At 44.3% G+C, this 25,008-nt stretch overlaps 1 protein-coding gene across 5 annotated transcripts in view; it reads right to left on the minus strand.

Moving 5' to 3' along the window:
- Positions 1-24,679, minus strand: part of itpr2 (inositol 1,4,5-trisphosphate receptor, type 2) — a 68,962-nt gene extending 44,283 nt beyond the window's left edge. For 2 of the 5 annotated variants that reach the window (XM_037106622.1, XM_037106621.1), the window contains exons 1-24: positions 24,243-24,670; positions 16,103-16,173; positions 15,670-15,788; positions 15,483-15,569; positions 14,178-14,336; positions 12,093-12,191; positions 11,896-11,979; positions 11,642-11,788; positions 10,107-10,202; positions 9,749-9,793; positions 7,285-7,436; positions 5,897-5,996; positions 5,599-5,759; positions 5,366-5,507; positions 5,110-5,268; positions 3,563-3,735; positions 2,519-2,638; positions 2,134-2,316; positions 1,764-2,015; positions 1,542-1,689; positions 1,307-1,454; positions 404-591; positions 165-288; positions 17-74 (exon numbers count right to left, since the gene is read on the minus strand). In XM_037106622.1, coding sequence (XP_036962517.1) covers positions 17-74; positions 165-288; positions 404-591; positions 1,307-1,454; positions 1,542-1,689; positions 1,764-2,015; positions 2,134-2,316; positions 2,519-2,638; positions 3,563-3,735; positions 5,110-5,268; positions 5,366-5,507; positions 5,599-5,759; positions 5,897-5,996; positions 7,285-7,436; positions 9,749-9,793; positions 10,107-10,202; positions 11,642-11,788; positions 11,896-11,979; positions 12,093-12,191; positions 14,178-14,336; positions 15,483-15,569; positions 15,670-15,788; positions 16,103-16,173; positions 24,243-24,334 — 3,107 coding nt within the window. In that variant the 5' untranslated portion in view covers positions 24,335-24,670. Of the gene's footprint in view, positions 1-16; positions 75-164; positions 289-403; positions 592-1,306; positions 1,455-1,541; positions 1,690-1,763; positions 2,016-2,133; positions 2,317-2,518; positions 2,639-3,562; positions 3,736-5,109; positions 5,269-5,365; positions 5,508-5,598; positions 5,760-5,896; positions 5,997-7,284; positions 7,437-9,748; positions 9,794-10,106; positions 10,203-11,641; positions 11,789-11,895; positions 11,980-12,092; positions 12,192-14,177; positions 14,337-15,482; positions 15,570-15,669; positions 15,789-16,102; positions 16,174-16,528; positions 16,833-17,162; positions 17,311-24,242 lie in introns of those variants that run through there. The other 3 variants (XM_037106623.1, XM_037106624.1, XM_037106625.1) reach the window with 3 other exon arrangements.
- Positions 24,680-25,008: the final 329 nt, after the last annotated feature.

Below are 25,008 nucleotides of genomic sequence, written 5' to 3' on the forward strand. Positions count from 1 at the left end.
GCAAATCTCCGCCAACCTCCCCGCAAACATGCTCTCTGCTTTGGTTGCAATCTCATCGATGTCCGGCTCAGAAGCTGGGGACAAAATAAAGTGGACAACAAGTCAGTGAAGTGCGGCAGAACAAACGCTTCGTATTGTTTTGTAGCAGAGAATAAAAGTCTCACATGTCATCGGGAGCATTTCCATCACAGAGGCGGAGCTGTCGGCGATGCTCTTGTCCCCAAACTCTTTCTTGTAGATGGACAACAAGTACGTGATCCTGTAATCCAGCCGCACGCTCAGGATGAACTAACAGGGAAACAAAAAAACACACACACAAAGAAAAACCACAATCAAACACTGAAATTAAACAGTTGAACAACTCCAGAAGTCAACAAAGGTGAGTCAAGCAGGTGGCGCTTACTTGCAGGATCTCGATGATCTTCAGTTTGGTGTCCATCACCATGACGTCCTCGATGTCCGGCAGCAAGAGTCCCTTCCCGTAGCGGAGGGAGGGAGGGGTGTCGGGGAGGCTGTGCAGCACGCCTCGACTCATCACCATCTGAGTCATCATTTCCCCGACGCCGTGGATCGTACGCAGGACATTGTTGCCTGAAGGAAAACACTCATCTTCACACATTTTGCATCCTGAAGCCTATCATTTACATCCACTCACACAGTTGATATATTTCAGCCGAGTCTGATGATGTGTATCATAAAGCTAAAAAAAAAAAGAAAGAAAGAAAATGCCCTGAGGACATCAAATAAATGGCGCAGGAACCTCTCTCAGCAATGTTAAACATTGCCAAAAGAGTTCTTTTTTCAAGCCCGTTACAGTCTCTCCTGAATCATTTCCAAGAGCACGATCTGTCTTTTTCGTTTTGTGATCTGAAGAAAGTCATCTTTGACCTTGTATCGACATGTTATTTTGGTTCCACTGACACCAAAAGAGGCTTCTCCTACCAAGATCTGCAAACTATCACCTTTTTCTACCTCCGTCTGCCGGGTGTTACTTTCACAGGCAAAGTCTAAATCCCAAAGCTTTTCAGTGTAGCTTTGCTCCTGCATACATTTATGAACTGCTGCATCCATATACCGCATCTAGAAAGCTGAGGGCTCCTGACTCTAATTTTAATCATACGTCCCTCTCTAGCAGCTTTTTTTCATATTGTTATCCAAATTACAGATCTGCCTCGTCTTGCCTGATCAACTAGATCGGCCTCTTTTAAAGGAAATAACGTTTTTTCTTCATATCTTCCATTTTGAAGTAGACCTATGGTGAGCAATGCAGTGAAATTGTGCACTTTGACTGTGTTGCAGCACTGACCAGCCTCTGGGCTCTTGTTGAGCTTGTTCATGAAGGTGAGTGGGTGCTGGACAATATCCAGGATGGCCAGCAGAGTGCGCGTGAGACGCAGCAGCTCGCTGAAGCTGTAGAAGCCGAAGTAAACCAGGTTACGGGCCAGATTCACCACCTGCAGGAGAAAAGTAAGACCAGAGCGTCACGTGAAGAGCCGACATGAGAGAATGAAGAAAATGAGAAATGCTGCAGTTTAGTTTACCTCTAGCGTGAGTTCATTTTTGTCTTTATCCCCGAAAGGGTAAGGCTGGCTGACCACATCTCTCAGGTATTCTTCCACAAACTCCATAGTGGGAGCAAACTTCCTCTTCATCTCCTCCCTGGAGGTGTCGGTGGACTCGTACTCGAACCTGCGGAGAAGCACGACCTCAATCACGATCACAGCCTGCATGTAACACACATAATCACACGGACGGACGCCTACTCATGGATGGTGATCTTGGAGGGGATCTCGGTCCACAGGCGGGCGTAGCGAACGGGCACCACGGCCTCCTGCGGGTCGCGGTCCACGTGCATGTGCAGCATGAGGCGGCAGAAGGAGGCCCGGAGGTTGTAGGGCAGGCAGTCGTCGAACATGCAGCGCAGGATCAGATCCACGGGGAGCTGGCAGGTGATCTGGTTGATGGCTAGGTACTGACGGTCCAGACACATTTTAGCAAACAGGTTGAGCTGGTACCTACAGAGGAGACGAGGGGCGAGAAGAAGCTCATCATGTGGAGGGGAATAAAGGGAAAAGTAAAGTGTATTGTTTCTTGCTTGTGTGTTACTGGGGAAAGCAGGTGCAGCACCGTCACCTGTAATAGGTGATGATGTCTACATCCATCTTGTGGTTGCCCTTGGCATCCTGGGCCAGGTGGCGAATGGATTTGCCGTGGGGCTCCTTGTGGCTGTCGATCCAGTAGAGCCAAACCTCCTCCTCCTCCGCCTCCTCCTGCAGCAGAGACGACTCCAGGGTGTTCTCCGTGTTGGGGATCAGCCTGTGAGGGAGAACATGCGACATAAAGCCGTTCCTCGTCAAACTGCACATACGACAGTCCGACGTCGGGACTGTTTCACACGAGGAGAAACTGCACAGAGCGCCGTATGTGCGTGTTTACACATGTTTGAAGACAGAGCGACTGAAATACGACAGGCTCAACTTGGATGCTTTAAATATAGGTACCACAGGGTGTGACTCACTTGGTCTGGATGAGGATATCTGCGTTGGTGGGGTTCAGCATAAATTTACAGATAAGCTCCTGCGTGACGGGGATGGCAGTCTTGTTGGACACGCAGAGATCAGAGAGATAATCCAGGAATCTGGGAGAACAAAAGCAGACATGAATCAACACATTAAACCAAATGTTTCTCACACACACACACACACACACACACACAAAAGATCCGACACAGGAACACACGGACTGATTGTACACGAGAGACTCTGAGCGTGTTCCTGCCTGCATGTAGAATCTTGTGATTATTCAGTTTTACTCCAAGAATTTTCTGTATTTTGACATGTAAAGTTGATTTAATATAGTTACAAACACACTCCGATACCTCACAACAACATGTGTCATCAAATAGCTCATGAGGTGAAATCATAGGTGAATTTCTGATTTTAAAAAATGTCCATCTTAAATTAAAAAAGCAAGTTTAAATAGGGAGGATTCATAAATTGTCTTGATTGCATCAATCTGACCCTTATTAACAAGCAATATAGCAATATAGCAATATATGGAAGTGGTTCACATTTATTTTGCTTCAAGAATATAAAACAAAATATAATGAATGTACTTTTTGATAATACATTGGTAATATATACTGATATTTATTGAAAAATATACTTAAAATAGATGTTATGCATATATTACTAGATAATATTTTGGGGAAACGTGATTTTTTTAATAGAATATATGAAAAACTGCATTACTTGGTATATCTATATATCATTTTATATACTGTATTCAATAACTAAATATAATTAAATATATATCTTTATAGATTTAAGAATATGAAAATAACATGAGCCTGATTCAACTTGCACAGTTTAAAACTTGAATGTTAAAAAATTTGATTTACAAATGAGAAATGTATTTCCACTGTTATACTGTGTTTCTATCATCGTGTCTTATGTCTATAGAATCACACAGTTGTATCCGCTCTGTCAGACTCTTCCTATACTTCCTATTATTAAATAGTTTCTTTGGGTCATCTCATCTGCGGGAGGCGAACGTGTCTGACCTGGGCTCCCTGTTGCGCCTCAGCAGGCTGACGAAGGTCTCGATCTCTCTGGCTGTGATGTGTTTCTCCAGCAGCTTGCGGTTGTTGTGCAGCAGGGCGGTGATGGTGTCCTCGGCCAGGATCTCATACCCAATCTGAGACTGCATGATGGAGAACTTCTTGGCTATGTATTCCTGCGCGGCATAAAGAAAAACACACTTGGCTGTAAACACTTGCGATGTGGCGGCGGCATGAAGTCGAGAGGAAAAAGTCTGAGGAGGATAAAATTTTGTTGGCCACCGAGCGGCTCAACACGACCTACGTGTGGTCAGACGAGGGTCGCAAATGACGGCTGCGTTCATCAAGGTGTTGCTTTGTCTGCTTGACGTACCGAACATAAACTAAAATACTTAATTTCCAATAAATAAAATTGAGAAACACAAGCATCTTCATATTTTCAAAGGTGTTCCTGGCGAATGTTCCAGTCTACAGACCACTCGAAACACTCGTCACATTCACCCATTCACACACCGATGGCAGAGGTTGCTCAGCAGGAGCAGTTTGGGGTTCAGTATCTTGCTCAAGGACACTTTGACATGCAGTTGGGGGAGCCGGGGATTCGAACCAGCGCCCTTTCGATTACTAGACAACCTGCTCCACCTCTTGAGCTCCAGCTGTATCTGAGGCATTTTCACAGCAGGCGTTTTGATATGTTATAATAGAGACGCACATGTGATACTAATGTCATTAACAACAGATTTGTTCTAGTCAAGGTTTTATCTTTGACACCTGTGGTTTTCCTCCCGTGACGTGTAGAAGTGTCTTTTAAAAAAAAAGGCCAGTTGCTGTGGTGAAGTAACTATTTGGTGAGTGGAACGAGAATAAAAGCAGGAAATGAAAAGGTAGGTACAGCTGCTGTACTAGTTTTACTCTTGTTATAAAACCTCACACACGCGTCTTATGTTTATCTATGACGTGCTGAAACGCAGAGAGAAGTAGAATCTCTTATGAAGGCTTAAGTTAGCAGCAGCTGGTCGTACCTGAGCCGCACAAAGCCTTCAGTGTAAATTAACTTCCTCCAAAATAAAACTTCTATCATCCGCTCAGCCCACTTTCATTAACAAACATGTCGTGAATTATTTATCTCCAGTCCAACAATCGATTCTAAAGACTGTTTGAAGACGCCTTTGTTTTCTTGATTGAGGGCATCGTCACAGCAGCTGTGGTCAGACTGATAATCTCCCAGAAAAAAAGCCAGAATCTCATCTTAAAAAAAACTAAAAAAACATTCTCATCGCCTTTATCTTGGAAATATCACCGACAGTCTGAGTAAAGATGAAACCCGCCTCATAAAAATCACATCCTATATCTCGAATACTGCCTTCGATTTACTGATTTCCTGATGACTTCATATGTGTTTGCTCTCATCCCCTGTTTCTGAAACATGTCATGAAAACGAAGATCCATCCTCTGTCCTTCAGCTTCCCCACATCCCTGTGGTAATCATACAAGTGGATGAACTCAATGAATACTCGATGTCAGACTTGTGCACGAGGAGGAAAACATGCCTGGTTCTTGCGATAGTCCTGCTGGGAGTGGCGTAGCACCCGGTAGCAGAGCCTCAACATGTACTTGAAGTGAGCGTAACGCTGGTCGCCCAAATCCTCCAACTTGAGCATCGGACCCTCGCCCTGATCCGTGAACGGAGCCTTCAGGATGCCGAAGATCTGAAGGGACAGGAACCGAGCGTACGATGATGAATAAAAAGGAAAATAATTTGGTAAAAAAACACTTCTGAATTTGCGCTTGTGTGCTCGTGCCAACCTGGGCGAGGATGTTTTGTTCCCTCATGAGTTTCTGCCTCTCTCGGTTGGGTGTTGAGGTGACCACGGACAGAACATCCTGGCCGTTGTTTGGTACCACGCACACAAAGAACACCAGGTCCTCCAGGAGCTTAGTCACAAACCTGAAAATACATATCAAGGACGATACAATGAAATGCAATCACAAAAACGTGCACGCCGTCCCGCGTCACATGTCCCGTCATGCGTCCGTACCTCCTCTCATTCTGAGCGATGTTGCCGTACTGAAGCTTCCTCACTGTCGACTCCAGGACCTTGCTGGCGTCGTTGGCAAAGTCCAGGTCTCTGACCTCCGACAGGGGAACGGACACGATGGCGAAAGCCTCTTTGTCCTCTTTAGTGGGGCAGGTGCCGATCTGTCGTGAGAGCCGAGAGAAGAGTCCAAACAATGCATCCATGTTTGTTTAACTTGTGTGTCTGTGTGGGTGTGGACAAGTGTGTGTGTGTGTGTGCGTGTGTGTGTGTGTGTGTGTGGACAGGTGTGTGTGGAGACCTTGAGCATAACCGGGCGCTCCTCCTCTGCGTCGATGGGGACGTTGGTGCTCGTCACCCAGGTGTTGGTGCACAGGTGCCGAAGTCTCACGTAGGAGTTTCTGAGGACAGGACAGGTAGTTTAGCATGTGCACTGTATTTTTACTGAGGCCCTGTGCATTTATACTCTGCATTATGATTAGTAGCCATCCCTCTTCACTAGGTCATAATAATATGAGGTTTCTTTATGTGATGACCTGGTTCTAGCAAATTTAGGTGCTTCAGATAATTCAGCACAGATGAATTATACTCATGGAGTTCATTGTACATATTCATTATATCTGTAAGGTCACTTTTTCTTCTGTCCAGCACTTAGAGTTTAACTTTTATTATCATTATTTTAGTTGATTGCTTGTTATTGCTGTTAATGAACTGATCCTAGAGAGTCAGTCAGCCTCAAATCTAATCTTAAAGGTGCAAAATGTTAAAAGTGGCCACCTGGCGAATTCTTACTCCACACCAACAGGGGGCAGCATATCACCAGAGTCACCGCTAACTGCTGCTAACTGTAGCTGCCATTATGTAGTTGGCTCAGTTAGCGGTGCAGCTAGCGGTCCAGTGTTGGTGTTTACACACTGTTAGACCAGGAGCTGTAGACTGTGCCGGGCCAGGGTTAGCTGATAGCTTTATATGCTAACTTCAGTCAATACCTCTGCAACAATACATACTGCAGCCATCATGACATCAAACCTTTTACTTCTTCATATTCTGTTGATCATTTTGTTAACTTCTGAAAGTTACATATTGCATCTTGGACCCCAAAGCATAAAAACCTGCTGAGTTCTTCTGATTCCCTGACTTTTCCTCTAACAACACCTTTAACATTTAGTTATCTTAACAACTCCTACATGGGCTGCCATGAAGTCTGGTAAAGACATTTGTATCCTCCTGAGGATAAACTTTGGTAATTTGTCATTTGTGAGGTACATTTTTTTTAAAATGTATCCAACTCTTTGGTTTATGACCAGAAGATACCTGCAAAACCCTGTGTGCTCTTTGTGTTCAGCATGATTGTTAGCATGCTAAATTCATAAATGTACTGTATACATTTACTGCACGATGCTGAACTGAATGACACACCTGAACTTCTAACACAGTTCCACTTGTTTGTGAAATGATCCAGTAAGGATTTTATTCCCGACAAACAAAACGACACTTTCTTGAAGGAAACTCGCAGCAGCAGATGGTTTTGGTGTCAGCCTAAGTGATATTATCTCACCCTAATGGCAGCTTTCCTGACAAGAACCGCTGTGCTCTGTGCTGTGAACTCAGGAGAAAAAAATGCCCCCCCGCGGATCAAAACTACAGCAGATGTTACCCCCACCACCCGCCCCGGGATGAGCGTCTGACCTGGGCACGAGGCAGTCGGCCCGCTGCAGGGTGGTGGCGTCCAGCTCAAACAGAGAGGCGATGTCATTCCCATGGGGAACAGAAACCAGGGTGAAAGCAATCTTGTCCGCTGCCTGATGCTTCTTCTTGGAGAACACAATGTCCGTCTCGTTCTGCAACACACACACACACACACACACACACACACACACACACACACACACACACACACACACACAGGAAGGACAAGTTAGTGTCAGCAGTCTTAAAGCTTGTACGGCGCAGACAGTTAAGTCTTTTATCAATACTCGCACAGTGGATTATTTTTTTTTTTAAACACACAGTGCACAACACTACATGTCCCTTTGTATGGTGTCAGCCTGTATATTTAAATATATAACAGAAAGATGCACAAGTGTGTTTATGCTGTTACAAGTCACTGAACTTTACCTGGAGCCTGTGTGTGCATCTAATTACGACTTTGGTTACTGATTATTTCTGTAAACTGTTATTTTGTCGACTCAAGCTGTTGGTGAGTTTAGTTGATAGTAGGTCACTCAGAAGATCAATCTGCAACTTTTTTTAACAACTGATCAATCATTTAAGCCATTTTTAAGTAAAAATGTCAAATCCTCATGATTCTAAATTTGCCGCTTTTCTCCAATTGCGATCGTAAATCTAAACTTTAGGATTCGAGTCCAAAGTAAACCAGAGCACGCAGATCAAGACGACATATGTTCAGCTCAAACATTCAATAACTTGTGTTTCAACGCCACGTGTGTCTTCATTGATTCTGATTATTCCTCAAGTTTTCCCTCCTTCTTCTCAGGAAATCTAAAATCTTGTGTGCGTCTATAAAAGACTATGATTAAAATACAAAGTGCACAATTCCAAAGAAGTCAGTTTCTAATACTAAAATACAGAAAAAGGAGGAAAAAGCCAGCATGTAATTGTAGTATGACTTACACATGTGAACGAGATGTGAAGTAGAAGGAGTCGAATCATCCACTTCTACATTTACACACTTAGTCAAAAGGTTGTGGAACCAAACAGATTCCTTCTCTGTAGAAGTTGATGTTTACAACCAGCTAGAAAGTTTTCCAGACCAGCGATATCATCATCATCATCATCATCATCATCATCATCACTGACTAGAACAGGTATGATAGTCTGAGGGCGTTAAAACAGGTGAACAGGACGAGAATCTGCATGTCTGGTTGGCAGCCGTCATCACTGTGGACTTGACGTCTTGTCCATTTCCTCACAGAGCGCTGACTTGCAATTTTCAATGACCCGAAACAGAAATAGCACAAGCGTTGTTAACCACAAACTTCTACCTGATCACTCAAAAGAGTCGAGCGGAAAAGAAGACCTGTATAACTCCTTTTCATCTGCCTTAGGCCATGAACTGATCAGTCACCCCTCACATCTGGCTATAATCCTAAAATACAGCCTCATTAGAGTGAACAGTGAAAGTGATGTCGAGTGTCAGTGAGTCCATGTGACCAAGAAGTAAAAGCAGAGACGTGTTTTGAGTCGGTTTGCTTCGACTTTCCACACATACTGGCGCAGAAAACTGATAGCCCGACTGTTGATAAAATCTATAATTGACGACAGACGGATGCGAGCCAAACTACACTGTCACAGCGCCTTACACTAATGAGGTATCAATTTACGCAGAAATGTAGCCGGAGAGCCGTGTCTTCTCTGTGTGCTGCGTTCGACACTGCAGCACGTAGGCTGCTAACAGTCTGCGCTGTGCAGATGCAGCAGATAATGGCGAGGGTTAATTTCTCCCACTGTTCTCTGCATGTCAATGGGAAGCTCCCCAGAGCTGCCTCCACGCCTCAGCTTCTCCATCCTCCCACTCCCCCCCTCCTCCTCCCATGCTGGTGACTCACCCCACCAGCTTAGCACAGGCGAGTGGAGCAGAGCAGACAGCACGTCTGCCTCCCCTCCATCCCCTCTCGCAGGGCACCCCCACACCCAGACGTTATGTAAGGAGCCCCCTGTGTGTCTGAAATTCAGCATGTGCATGAGAGAGTGTGAGGCTGTGTGTGTGTGTGTGTGTTTGTGCGTGTGTGTTCCTGTGCGTTGCCAGAATACAAATGCGCAACGTAGCTGAGAGCTGAACGAAATGTCTAGATATAGATTCAGAGTTCTGTGTGCGTGCCTGAGTGCGAGCAGAAGTACTTTGCGAGTGTGAGAGAACTGGTGATATTGCATAACCAAAGCATGAGGAGACGCAGAGAAGGGCCCGAAGTTGGACAGACAACGAATAACCGCTGAGATAATTGCTCCCTCTACGAAAACACACTTGTATCTTCAGTTCGAGGGCGCCGTGACTCATCTATTGTGCAACATTACAAACTATTTGCATTGCCTTTTGCGTGTCCTGAATCATAAAATGTGAAAATTATGTTAGTGGCGGCCGATCAGAGGCGAGGTTTGCAGTGTTTTTTACAGCCGTGTTTGACCGACTCACCTCTCCTTTGGGCTCCACCGTGTTGTCTTTGAATTCAGGGTTCACCTGCAGGGGAAATGAGCAGTCAGTGACCTCAAGAAATCTCAGAAAGCTCTGATCATAATCCTGTCATTATCACCCCCCCCCATTCACCCAAATCCAGACTGCTCAGCAGCCAGAGATGGGCGATAGTGGCCATATCAATGGGAACACTGCCACCTACAGCACATCCCCTAAACTCCCCTTCAGCTGTGCTTCAGTGACTCAGACAAAGTGATCAGGAGTGCGAGCGACTTTCTGAAGTTGCTGCAGAGTTAATTACAATCATGAAGCGGAGACTGAACCAAGCGATGGAAGCAGAGGCGCGTGACAGACTCACCTCCGCTGCGAGGTAATTCCCGGTCGCCAGGTGTTTGAAGCGAAAGAGGCTGTTCCACTGGCCGGCTCCACCTCTGCAGGGGTCGTAGTGCACAACCTGACACGAGACAAGTAGCATGAAACGTCTACGAACATCAGCTTTTTATCCTCCGTCTGTGATGTTTTCTGTCTCCTGCAAGGTTCAGTGTCAGTCTATGCTTGACTTGAACCACTCTGATACAACGCAGAGTGACTTTTAAAACATTATTCGTAGTTTTCATTCATTTTACATCTGTATGTTTAAAACAGCACTGGTCACTGAGAGTCTGGGTTTGTTAAGGTCTTTCAAGGAAGCTTTTTTCATAAATTATACATTTCCTTTTAAATCTGTACAGCTCCGTGTAGGACAGGACTGGTTTTTGGTATAATTTCTGTTATTTAAAATGACAATAATTCACAAACTAAATGAAACAGGCAGTGCTGGAAAGTATCTAACTAGTTACTGTAATATTCTTACTTTCCCTACTAACAAGCAGCGTCAGGGTTTGCAATTTCCAAATGACCAATTATATCACAGTTGTTCTATGAAGTAATGCTGCATTCCTGCGCTGCAGGAACAGATTGACGTGTATGTGCGGCAGGTCAGGTCAGGACACGACAGACTACCAGGTAAATCACTGCAGTAAGGATGGAGGATGAGGGAGAGAGATTAACTGTCAACAGCTGGAAGTGAATTCATTAGGCATTATTTTGAGTTTGTCAAGTCAAAGACGCAAAGAGAGATTGTTGTTTGTCGCAAATTTTGCGCGAGAGAACCGCGAAAAATACAACATGTGGGTTAAATTCTCCCAGAACTCTGAGTGATCTGATACGGCAGCATAGCAATGTAAATAAAAACACTGTTGCTGGAAATGAGGCGTTTACTGCCAGTGAGGCAGGAAGGACTCCGGCTCAATGACAGAAACTAGATTTCAGAGCAGAAAATGTCTGAGGAGGGACGTTCGCTGGGCAACATGCACAGAAGCTTGTCGCTGGGTAAGTTATATGATGGAAGAGACGTTATCTATGTTGTAGATTTCAAGTCAAAAGTAACTTATTACACTTCCTGTGTAACTTAACATCAACGAGTCACTTTTCAGGGCGTGGGTGCACCAACATCTCTGCAGGGTCAGAGGGAGAGTCATGAGCACAGCAGGAATTTGTGTTCGTCATACTGACACGACAACATCTCAACAGCTGATACGGTAACATAAGTACGTTCCGGCACAACAGGAACTACAATTCAGTGAAAGCTGATAAGGGGAAGATGAAATACAATAGACAATGTGTGACAAAGAATTAAAGGTTGAAGCGGCAGACGGGCAGACAAAAGGTCATCGAAGAGGAAATAAAGGTTTGTGCAAAATGGCCCTTAACTATAATAATATGACCAAACCATCAATTCAGCTGCTTGAAAATGAAACAACTGTTGATTTATTTTATTTAAACTGAGCTTGACAAATGATTCTTTTCAACTGGATCCATAAACAATGTTGTTTATTCCTGTGCTCGTTCTACCTCGATCTCCCAGAGAGCCTTGGAGCTGGTGGCCGATGTGGCCGACTGCCGCAGCGTGGTCCTGAGGAAGACGTGCTGCTGCTTCTTGTACTCGTCACCTGTCAGAAACTTCTCCTGCTCGGCGTGAAACAGCCGCACCACGTCTCCCTGACAAGAGGACAGGGGGAAAAAAACAAAAAAACTTAGATTTCTGCAGCAGATACATGCATGCTGTTGGCTCTAAAGACTAAAAGATAAAGTAAAAAACAACACACCCCCTTCAGAACATCTTCCCTGTAGTCGCTAAACTTCATGAACAAGGCAATCTTCCAGCTGGTGTTGCAGTTGACGGCGTTGACCTGCGGCATGAAGCGGAGAATAAAGAGAAATTAAATGACATGTTCCTGATAACACCAGCCACTAATTAAACTAGAAGACTTGCTGTATGTTACCGGCGCTGATCTCATCCCACCTCTTTGCAGCCGGGGTTGTCCAGCAGCTCGATGTTACTGGCGTGAAGCGGCTGCCCTGCGTTCACTGGCATCAGCACCACCTTGTCTCCAACCACCACCTTGAACCCAAGTAAAAGACAGTCACATCCGGGCAGGAGACGCAGGCAGGTAAACTCTCTAGCAGTGCTCATATGGACCAAACAGAAAGTAAGAGTGTGTTTCCATGCAAAGGGGGGCTTTGTCTCAGGTCTGCAAACATGACTGTAACAGGCTGAGCTTCACATGAGAGACAGCTCGGTTCAAACCACGGTGAGTGCACATGAATGCAGCATACGAAGATATGGTGACTGAGAAGTACACAGCCTGTTATTGTATCATTGCTTGCACAATGCATGCTCGCTTAACTCCCTGAATCTAAGGTGTCATAGCCGTCATATCATGTTTACCAGGCGCACACAAGCACACCGCGGCTTCAGACACGGGCGGCTCATCGTCACACATATTCCAGTGTTGTGTTGGAATATTCAAAGTTCCCCTCCAGACATGCAAGTGTACTGTTTTTATAACGAACGTCAAGTTATCTTAGAACATTTTCATTCATTTATAAACATTTTTTACTCTTTTTTTTCTACATATTTATACAGAATATGTTTGTATTTGTATTCAGTTTCATACCAGCAACAAGTATATCGGTCATTTTGTCAAGCTGTTGTCTATTTGAAAGTGTATTTAAAGGAGACCTATTATGATTTTCATTTTTTCTTTCCTTCAGTATTTTATATCAGGTTCTTGCGCATGTAAAATATCTCAAAATTTAAAAAAGGTCAAAGTCTGTGCCAACAGAAGCGCCTCTTTCCCACAGAAAACACTGCTCCTTAAACGCCTCATCGGTAGTCCTGCCTTTAATTCTGGGACTTTGTGACATCACACTATGTCCCTGTGTCACACATTTGACAAATGTATGTTTAGCAGCTATTTCGGTTCTTGAGAATAAATTTTGCACGGCTGCTCTGTTGTCAAGCGCGTTTGAACTGACCAATCACAGTGGACCGGGCATTAAGGAGGCGGGCCTTGAAGAGACAGGAGCTTAAACTGAGCTGCAGCACTGGACAGTATGAGAAAATTCAAAATTATGAACATGAAAACTAGCTCTATATGTCTTTGTATTTCATTCTTATCACGCTAAGGCTCACTTGCACCTTAAATAACAATCTCAGTGTTAATTCCTGATTAAATAAAGTGCGTGTAAAGTATGTCAAAATACTCTATGATTAATATTTTGTGGTTCTCACACATTAACTTAACCACTGACAAGTGAGAGATCAGTGCAGATCAAAGATCAGGGAGATTCAGTCATGACGAAACATGTTTGAGCTGCAGATTAGACGAGAAGTCTGTTCTGCACAAAAAATCAGCAAATTTTTAGACGAATCAGGACGGAAAGTGTTGTTAGCATCTTTGATTTTGTGATGTTTGTTAGCTTGTTACTGGAACTCGTGGACACAGCATTAGCGGTTGTGTATTAGACAGCAATTGGATTTGAAGATTTTAGGTAAGCATACAGACATTTCACCTTTCAGTGGAGTGACATGAAAAAACCTCTCGAGTGATTAATGTTGCACACAAGTCAGTAAAATCAAGGTCAGGCATTTTAGAGAACATAAACATGAGAAAAAACTTGTTTTATGAGTGGAGGGGAACTTTGAACGCGTATTTAAATGAAGTGAAGCAGTATCAGTGACATACAGTGGATAGAAAGTCACATCCCGGGGGAGGGGGATGCTTGTAAAGCTCAACCTAGAAGCCTAACATGCAATGGGGAGGTCGGTGTTTCCATGCTTTGTACATGATATTCTGTGTCTGACTGAATAATGCACAAACACCATGCACAATCAAGAGCAATACCTTTAACCATAGGATGCTAAAGCCAAAAGGGGAAGGACAAAATCAGAAATGTTACTGGAACAGGACGAACAATGAACTGACAGTGTACAGGATGAAAAAAGTCGTCTCAAACGCCAGACGACATCTGCTCGTATCAGAGAGGAAAGTCAACTTGATGTTCACTGTCTATATAATGGAAGTGTGTGTGCAGGTGGACCTACATTGTCTCCTTCGCTGCGGAGCTTCCAGAACGGCTGGATGTAGAACCAGGAGCCCTCGTTACCGGCCGGGTCCAAAGAAACCCGCATGGCGTTCTTCTCCAGCAGAGCGGGAAGACGCTTGTTCACCGTCAGGTACTTATTACTCTTAATGTGCAGGAGCTGAGCGAGAAGAATCAAGATGTGTTTAAATACTTCAAGTTAAATTGTCACGGATTGTCATATATCATATCATTAGATTATTATCATTACAGATGCTCCAGAAGAAATCTGACATATAACCTCCTATGATGAATGTCAGTGGCTGTTGCATTGTGGGTAACGCTGGCACCAGGTTGTTAAAAGCAGTCTGAGCTGTAGTCGGACTCATTAAGGACATTTTTTAAAAACAAACTATCAAGCTCAACACCGCAGAACCGTTTTTACTCCATGCATTTTTCTTCCTTTCCAAATCCCGATGGCTTCATTACCCACAATTCAATTTAGCCAGTGAGTGACACTTGAGGCAGTTCACCAGATTACACGCAGCTCTGTCTGGAGACACAAAATAATTTATAATACGTTTTCCAGATATGCCGCAGAACTCCCCAAGAACTGGAAATAAGGGAGTTACCATTTAAATTTCTGTCCATCTATTAATCAATCAACCGAGTAATCGTTTCAGCTGCTCTCCATATTTTTGTGTAATGTGTGTAAACTAACTAGTCACTAGAGCCGTCATATAATCGTAGGGGATTTAAAAGCACAATATTTCCCTCTGAACATCAGTCGTGTAGAAGTACCACAAAGTGCTTGAGTTACTGTATATAGTTACATTCCACCATTGTACAAAAGTAACAAAAGCAGAAAAAAAGCAGCTGCAGTTTTCACCTCCAGTAACTCCTCGTTTGATTCAACAGAGATTTACTATTCAGTTCAATTAGACTTCATTTGAAGAGGTGTGCGTAGAAGCACACAACACATTTCCTGATTCCATTTAACAAACCCGGGATAAATTAAACCAGCGTTTGAAGTCAATCCTGATACATCTCTTATTGATCGGGCTGAAGCAGTGGAACAATGGAGACCGCCCTGCACGGACGCATTTCGTAACATCAGTTGAATATGTAACTGCTTTTCCTGATTTAGTTTCCAGAAAACAAGTCTCACAGAAACCAAATTCGAACACTGTGAGCTTCCACGGTGTTGCCCGAGGTGTCAGGGATTTGATGACTGTAACGTAACCTTGGTAAACAAGAAAACAAGAGCAAGGCTCCGGACTCGAGACAATCTGGCGCCGCGGGTGTTTGCTGGAGAGGTGGACGGTACCTGGATGACGTTACTGTATTTGACAACTTCTCCGAGGAGCTTCTTGTTCTCCGACTCGTTCTGCTTCTGCTCCAGCTCTGCTGCATGCTGAGTGAGGAAACAGAGGTCGACTCAAGCTTTTGGGATGCAAATGAAATGAAAAATCAAAAAAGGAAATCGAGAAGCAGATTGTGACGAAAGGTTCTACCTGTAACTTCTTAAACAGGTCCGCCTGTGTGTTGTTGTTCCCTTGTTTTCCTTGTTTGGCCTTCCAGAACTGCTTCTGGGCCGAGTATCTGTTCATGGGACACACCTTGAAGAGGCAATCTGCGGAGGAAGAGAGGCATTCAGGCACACGGGAGTCGCTCTCAGGGAGTCGGCTTTAGTGCCACCCAAAGGTCTTAATGTGGTGGAGCTGCATTTTTTGAGGTTAATGGGTATTTACCCACCGGAGGCCTGCAGAGTCACTTAAACACATGAAAGCTTCTCTAAAGCCACAATGTTGTGTTACATAACACTGAGTACCAGGGATCAGGTCAGCCGCGACAGTTTAAACAAGTGTGTGTGTGTGTGTGTGTGTGTGTGTGTGTGTGTGTGTGTGTGTAACCTTGAACCAGTGTGACTAGTGTGTTTCTACTCACCTCTGAACTTTTTGGGAGGGTTGGCCAGATCTCCTGCATCAGGCTGGACGACACACCTGTCATCGACAAGCCTGCAGAGAGGAGCACAAAATGATCACGTCTAAATCATTCGACATGATTTTCTTCCCACAAAAATGAAAGATTCATGTCACAGCGATTCAACAAAATAAACCTCTTTGCCATTGCTGCAATCTATAAACAGACATAAACTGAGCCAACAAACAGAAAGCAGAACAGTTCTAGAGTCAAAATATTTAAAGGAAGGAAACAACTTTGCGCCACTAATAATCTGAATAAATTCACATTAGTTTACACCGCAAGGAGTCATTAAGTTGTGACTCTGGTTACTTATCACAACAGGAAGCAATACAACATATTGCAGTAATTCTAAACATTTTAAAGTGACCCTGTGGAGTTTATTTTCACCTCTCGCAGCGTTAAGTTTAATATGATTGGGTCCCTGTTTTGTCTTGTGTGATCCACAGTGGTACGTAGTGCAGCCGGTGGTTTCATACGATTTCAGAGGTGGATTTAATATGTCAAGAAATGCAGCAATGCACCAACAAAGACAGGAGAGAAGAAGCCAGCGGGTGGTAAACACGGACGTAAACAACGCAGGAATTAAAATACTTTAAATCGAAAGTGTCTAAAGCCTTAAAGAGACGACAACATTTTTGCCTCCTGTATATAATGCACATTAAAGCTAAGGTCTACAATCCTGGAGAGCTGTAAGTCACGGAGCAGACAGGAAGTAAAGCGCCGAACTAACAAACAACATCCGGTTACTTTTCAAAATAAAACATTCCGTGTTGACACCAGCTGTCTACCGTACTGCGCCGTGGCGGACTCAAACCGCAACCGGTGAGGACTGCCGGAGGGCGGAGCAGAACCGGATCGCAGCGGACCGTATCCAGTGGCAACTGGGCCGACTCATTAGCCATTCTCATGGCTAAAAACAACTCACAAATAAGCTAACGTTAGCATTGGGCTAATACGAGCTAGTTGGCAAACCTTACATAGTTCATGAAAATAACAAATCCTAAACAAAACAAATCATTACCTGTCCAACAGAAAAAGAGCAACCTCTGCATCACTTTTCAGGCCCTTCACATGCCCCAGTTGTTACCATTGCTAAAACGCCACACCGACGTTGACTCGGTCCAACTTCTTTCTTTATCCAGAGCCTATTTTGTCGCAGCCATTTCTGCCTCAGGCTTTCTTTTCCTTGCCTTTTTAGCTGAGTGAGCTGTTACAAGTAACGCTGGCTGCATTTTCTCTGCCACTGTAACCAAATGAACGTCTTCTCCTGCAACTCCGTGTTTCTGCAGTGTGCTGAATATTTCCGGCATCAGTGAAACGTAACGTGCGCATGCGCAGAGGTGGGAGGGACAGAGGAGGCATGAAAGCATCTGACCAATCCGTGCTATTCAGGCCGAAAAGCACGGATTGGTCAGCTTTCTCTCAGTCCTGCAGCTGCCACAGAGGTCTGATTATTTTCTTTCCTTTTTCTGAATACATAATATATTGACTGCTCTCAGGATAGCAGGGCCATTTCACCCAGTATAATAAAATGTGTTTCTGAACACCATTACAGACCCTAGCTTTAATGTATAGTCCTCTCTATATTGTACCTTTTCTCTCTTATTCAAATCTTTTTTAGTATTTTTTTAAAGTATTTTAAGGCTTGTACTTATTGTATGTCTGTCTACCTGCTACTGTGACAAGTGAATTGGGGTAAATGGGGCGATGTGGGATAAATAAAAGTCTTAAGTCTAAAGAGCTTAAGAGTGTTTTAGACAAGAGGGGGAATCAGCATGTAAACATATTCTAGGAGTAAACCCCGAAATAAAATCAGGAATCTGAAAATGTCTCCTTTCATCTTTATGCAAATGTCCTATTGGCCACTCAATTTAAACACAAAGATGGCATAAGTTGTGGTCTAATTGTGGTATTACAGTCCAATGCAAATACACAGCGCACAGTCTCGGACCGCTTCTAAATCCCATCATTTGAATACACGGTTCAGAAACCACACTGGCTCTACAGCCGGCTGCCTGAAGCCTCCTGCAGGATGAAAACGCTGCTCCGGCAAAATATAATAAAGAACGACGTCTCTGTGCACCATCGTGTCCATCTCCTCGGTGCTCTCCCAGCATCTGGACTGATGCTCTGAACATTTCTGGATGGAGATCATTGAATTTTATGCCGCTTTGATCTCCGCTTTTTCAAACCCAGCGGGGGGAGGAGGGAGGTCTGCTCGGGACCGTGGTTTGAATCGAGGTAGATAAAATGACGTACATGTTTTCTGAGGCTTCCACAGAGTGCAGAGTCAAAGCGGAGAGAGAGAAAATGTATCTCACGGCGCGTACAGAGGCAAAACCAGGAATCAACATGGATTAAAATGCTAAATGAAGCTTTGGAGGGTGAGTTGTTCTCTGAGGATCGAGCTCCTCTGCTGTACGTTAGTATAGAGAACACAGGCTTCATTTGGCTGCTGCCACCAGAGGAAACCATGTGGTTTCTGTGCAGAGTTGATTAGAGGGCACTGGAAGGGTGTCATCCAGTTAATAACAGCCTTGTTTCCCCACATCCAAGACTTCTTATCTCATCATTTTACATACTAGGGATGTTTTATTGACAGCTCAGTAAAAGCTGATCTGCAGCTGATGACTGACAGGAATTAACGGCGCAAGTGAACACTGTGACGAGTGTGATGGTTCGTTACAGCCTCATTTACCACAGTCATGAAAACATGCGTTCATCTGTCCAAGCACACTTGGCGGTGGGGACATGAGGGCGAAGGTAACGTCTTTTTAAAAAGGACTTGTCAAGCGTTTTTAAGAGCAAGTAATTTCAAAGTTAAGGGTAAATCATGTAGATGTTCATATATATCAGTCTAACATGTATTAGGGACTGTATGAGATCACAGTGGATAATTACAGCAACTGAATATGAATCCTAGTTATTCTTTGTTGGTGCAAGCAAGTTTTTAGCTCATTTCAGAAAGGGGTGGGGGATGTTTCCCAGCGTCCCCTGCGTGAATGACACGTTTGCAGGCGTCACATCAACTATCAGTGGGTGAAGATGAGCTGTATCCAGTGACATGAAGTCTGTCTTGTCGCCGGATGATTTACGGCAGTGTAAATGAAACCAGGCACAGAGTTGTTAATCCCAGGTTTAAAATCGGCTTTCAGAAAACAGTGTTGAACAAGTTTCATTTCAGCCGCCTGTGTTAGCAGTCAACACTCGGAGGACTGGAGGTGACGGCGCACATAAAGGCTGGGATGGCAGCGAGCCCATTATTTAGTGGAACTGGAGGGAAGACAATGAAGGTGGGAAAAAAAGAGCTGATTCACGAACATAAAGACCTAAAATGTTAAAGGTGTCAAAGTAGAAGTCAGACTGCATCTGAGTCTTAAAGTGTGCTGCAGCAGTGAAATCATCTTTACTTCACTCGTTTTAATAAAAGAAAGCGACGGAATTTGTTCTTCCCCTCAGTAAATCCCTGTTTTCATGCTGCCACTCGTTGGATTTGTTTTAAAAACACACTGATCTGAAGTTACACCTGCCGTATTTCACACTGCCGGAGTAACTCAGACTCTTAAACCTTTAGGAACTCGGTTTAGTCAAGTCACGACAGGCCTCAAGATGAGCAGACCACGTCTCAGAGAGCAGACGTGAGATAATCTGATGTGAAAGTTTACGAGAGCAAGGTTTAATATCATGTGTGTAAAGTGAGTGAGGACAAAGGTCACAGTGCTCACGGTGTTTGAGGGACTCCTCACGTGACGGACACATACGGCTTCAAACCAGAGAGATGTTGTAACTTCAACCGGTTGAAAATACGTTCTATATACCACCAGCTGCGAGTTTCTATATCAGATGCTCCATGTCATTCCCGTTCCCTTTATCCTAGCTGCGCCAGAGGCCGAGGTGCACAAGCCCGTCCATTCATCCCGTCCACTGAGGAGAAACATAATGCAATGGACAATTCCTCCGATTCATACAAAGCTGGCAGCCGCGGAGGAGCGAGCCGAGGCGCTTCCTATTCATGCCACGCCACTTGATCAGCGTCGAATCCACAGGCTGTGTATTATTTCCTGAGACTCTGTATCAGTTACATCTAAATGAGAGACAATAGAGCCCGGCAGGAAGCAGAATCGAGTGCTAAATGGCTAAAACAGGAAGGCTCTCTGGAAAAGTCCCCCGAGCTCATAAATAAGTAACCTTAAGTCCGCACAGAGCCGGGCTTTAGTTCAAACAGGGAGGCTTCGACAGGGCCCGACACTCACAGCCGGCGCAAAGAGTTTGCTCTGTAACCGAGTTAAACATGAACCGATGATAAATCCACCAGGTCAGACAGGGGAGAGCTAAATTTAGCTCCGCTGCTTGTGGGGGCAACCTGAGACAACAACAGGAGAAAAATAATACCGTATGTACTGCGGAGTGGCAGGTCTGATATGATTCTGCCGTCGAAGGTGAAGGACGTCAGAAAAGTGTCGGTGGGTGAGAGGTTTTACAACTAATGTGCGTCGTTGCCTGTTTCGACCTGCTGATAAAGCAGCTGAGCAATCTAAGATGAGTCATACTTGCTCTCATTAACTGCACCCTGTCATTATTTCAACATTTACAGAACATAATCGTATAGAAACAAAATTATCATCTTTGTCTTAACACGAAAATTGCACCAAAAACGAGGCTTTCTGATGATTTAAACATGCAGCAGGAGATCCAAAACACCAAGGTCACTAATGGATCCGATCAGCCAGACGACCTCGTGAGCAACTCAAATGTCATTCGGGTTTTTGCAATCTTTATTTTATCTCTCATCTCCTCCATGCACAGTAAAGTGGACTGAAACACAAAAAACTACAGCAAAATGAACCTCTGATGATTAAAAAAAAAACTTGGCGGGAGATCCGAGACACGGAGGTCAACAATGACAGATCTGATCAGCCAGAAATCATAAGGAGCTCAAAGGTCATCTGGCTTCGGAGTGTTTGCAGTGAAAGGTGTGTGAGGAACTCGCGGATTTAAATGTTATCCTGAACAAACACAGGCATGAGCAGCCTTGAGCAGCCGAGGTTACACTGTGCTCACAGCGGGCCACGGCGCTTGCTTTTCTGGGCCTTGGCGAGCTCTCTGACACAGCACGGCCCTTGATAAAAAAATTTTAAAAAAAACACTCAGCGCTCCTGTCAAACTACATAAGTTATGGAGTTGCTGATAAGAGTTTCCCGGCTTCGCTTCGCCACAACAGGAGCTGCAAACAATCGCCTGCTCTACATTTTCGTATTTTTGAAACATACAGCTTGTGTGCCGCTGCCGCTCACATTTACTTTGGCACCGGCTTTTAAAGATAGGGAGAATTTCATGAAAACAGTGAGGCAGGTAGTGAGGCCGGGAGCATTGTTGTCTATCTATTCACTCAACAGCACAAGTGACTGAAGAGGAGGCTCCAACAAGCCAGCTGTGCTGTAGTTTCTGTTTCCAAGGAATTTACGGCAGAAACGTCAAGACCGAGAAACAGAGGGGTGAGGAAAAGGGAGAGGAGGTGGGTGGGGCCGACTCATTGCTTCAGAGCCAGTCGGTCTCTCCACGCTGGTTCTGCAGGCTCACAGTGCACCAGGAACCAACCGAGACATTTCACCTCGCACTGATGTTTTTTTTTTTCAGCTGAGGAGGAACTACGGTCACATAAAAATTTTTTTTTTAAAAAACGGTCTGTTTGTGGTATTTATTTCTGTTGCGCTGCTGTGTGAACGGCGCCATGAACAGAAGTTTCAAATCACACCCACACACAGCTGAACACGTGAAGTGAGACCGACAACCGACTGACTGGATGAGTTAGTTGGCGGAAAAATGAAAAAAAAAAAAAAAAACTCACATGACAAGTCAAAGTATCAAGAGTCTGCTTGACAAACCCTCATCGTGAGCTGAATGTTTATTAGCCATCCTGCAAAACTTCACTTGATCGTTATCGACTAAAACTGCAACGCCTGCTAAACTAAAACTGGCAAATTCAGAATAAATGTTGCTGTTATTTCTTCTTTCCTGTCACTGTCCTCATCCTGTGAGCTAAATGATGGCTGAATCTGGAAATTTGAGACAAGATTTGTCAAACTGTGGCTCAGATCTCTTCAAAACTTATCTTTAATACCATCATCACACAATATGGACGATCACAAGGATGCTTCAATGTAGGTCTGCACAAAAAAAATCTAAACATAATTCAAACTGCAATAAAGCCAGATGCAAAATTCATATCGCAAGAAGCTACAATATTTTTGATAAAGCTGAATTATGTCGCAAAGCAGCTTTACAATGAAGTAGTGTGACGCTAAAGACGCGTCCTGACCAACAAATCTTCTTTTATAGATGTAAGAAAACATGATTGTTCAGTACAGACGCCAACAAATGTCACGTCAACATGAATTTATCAGTTGTTTTCATCAGTTTCTTCTTTAAAAATGAAAACTGGAGCGCAAAAATGATCATTCTCACTAAATGTATCATACTGTAATCGCGATATCTGTCAAAATATAGTCGCAGTGTAAGTGCATCCTGCAGCCTTCCTTCAAAGTATGTGAGAAGTTAGCATGCTAACCAACTAGCCCCGTCCACGTGCTTGTGTTAGCAGCGTGAACACCAAGCCGAGCTCGCTGCACGGCTAACTGAGCTAACTAGCAGTATGATGCTAGCAGTATGATGCTAACAGTAGCTGCAGTTACTCTGGCGATACGCTGCCCCCTGTTTGTTCGGAGTCTGTGTATTTGCAAAATCTGACATAATGCACCTTTAAGTGCATTAATTAAGTGTATAATTCCTCCGAAGTGCTCGGGGTTGTGACGTTAAAGGACGAGGCTGACGACTGGAGATATAAGTTCATGCCAGTGAACAAGTGTTTACAGTTTCACTGCCTCGAACGACATCTGTGTCTCCTTCATATTGAAAATGTACCAGAAGTGACAAACACAACGACGTGTGGACGCAGACTGAGTAACATTTAGACCTAATTAGCAGCCAGTAGCATCTGAAGTACAGGACTCAGTCGCTGCGCTGTGTGTATATATGCTTATAGGATTATACGTAAGCAGTTGCAGATTTCATTAGGGTGTGTAAACTCTAAATATTGACTTGGATTATTTACATAACTGTGTGACATCATGCTGCAGGTGGAGGAGTGAGCGAGCAGCACCTCAGTCTCAATGAGTCTCTCAACTGTAATATCAGAATCACATCGTCCTTCCATGTTTAGTCTGATTGACATCGCACTTCCCTAACTTTTGTTTTTGTTTTCTGTTCCCATGAACTCCACGCTGTGTCACTCCTCCTCCTCCTCTCTTTTCATTCTGACATCCACCTCTCGTGGCCCCTTGCTGGCATCAAACCCTGGACTCTGCTGGATCATTGCTGTCGTCATTGTATCTGTAATTTCTGTCAAATCTGACGCGTCCTCACGCTGATATTTCCTGTTTTACTGATAGTGATCATGCGTGGCCTCCTCCAGGTCACCGCGGTGGTGGACAGGAGGTCATGTGGTTCAGGATCAGGCCGTCTCCTGGAACCACAAACTTTACATATACTATAATGTGTGATCCCTCTGCAGCTCTTACACCCTTTTTATATTCTTATCCTCATGTTAAACGGTTTGTTTTCTCAACATGGCACGCTCTTCCTCACTCCATTCGAGGTTTTAAGTGCAGATTTGATCTTATTTCTCTTTGGTCCCCCCACTGACACCTCCTCATGTCCCCCTCTGGGTCCCTGAACCCTACAATGGGGGGCCCCCACAGATGGAGGAGCCCTTCTTGTGAGCTTCACCACTTTGTGTACCTGGAGCAACACGCTGCTTTGCATTCCTGTTACATTTGCGTAGAGTTTCCTGAGAGGCAGCGCGCTGACAGGCCTTGGCCACAAGTCGCACACTTTCACACTCGGACACTTTTTCTTTTCTTTTCTTTTCTTTTCTTTTCTATTTTTTTTTTTCCTAAACTGTCACAAGTGAACACATTTAGGATCAATAAAAGAGTTGGAGTTGTGGGAGGGATGTTAAGTGAGAGCAGGAAAAGATATACGAGGATTAATATCCATATGGACCGGGTCAGTGCGCAGAGAGAGGCAGAGAGGAGGAACATACCCCAAAGTACTGATGAAGCCGTTCACCGAGCCTTCCGCGTACAGAGACACAATGTCTCCGATGTGAAGGAAACTCGACCTGTGCTCTGACATGTTTCACTCGTCGTTTGGTTCGTTTCCCATTTATAAAGAAGTGTGTGCGGGCAGGTCTTCTCTCCGGACTGAAGGGACCCCACCACGTTACAGCTCCTCCGCCTCAGCAGCAGCAGCAGCAGCAGTCCTCGGATCCACCTTCATTCCCTCCATCGAGTCGATTTGAGGTCGAAAAAAGCTAAAGTGCATAACGAGAAAAACTGGCCAAGCTGCTTTTCTTTTCTCCTCTTAGAGAGAAAAAAAAGGGGGCAACGTTTGAAAGAGTTAAGTGAACTTCTTCCTGTATGTCAGTCAGACCGGAGAGGGCTCTTCTTCACATCCACTTGAGGGGGAGGAGACTGCTGCTGTCAGGGCTGTGAGCGAATTCCGTTCAGTGACATGTTTTTGTTTTTATCCTGAGCAGGAAGACTTCTGCTCATTCAGCATCGATCACCTCGAGTTGTAGGTGGAGATACACATTATATCTGCTGCTGCTGCTGCTGCTGGGGGGGTCAGAGCTCTGATGGGTGTGGGACACATGGAGGATATTTTATGTTTCTGTTGGACAGAAACATTTTAATATGTCATATTCTCTGTGTGAAGATGGATTTTAAGAAATACAAATTGCTGAAATGGGGGGGAAAAAAAATTGGCTTGTGATACATGCTTTTATTGTGAAAAGCCGCAGGATTGAA

Source organism: Acanthopagrus latus, chromosome 8, assembly GCF_904848185.1.
Source record: "Acanthopagrus latus isolate v.2019 chromosome 8, fAcaLat1.1, whole genome shotgun sequence".
NCBI lineage: Eukaryota > Metazoa > Chordata > Actinopteri > Spariformes > Sparidae > Acanthopagrus > Acanthopagrus latus.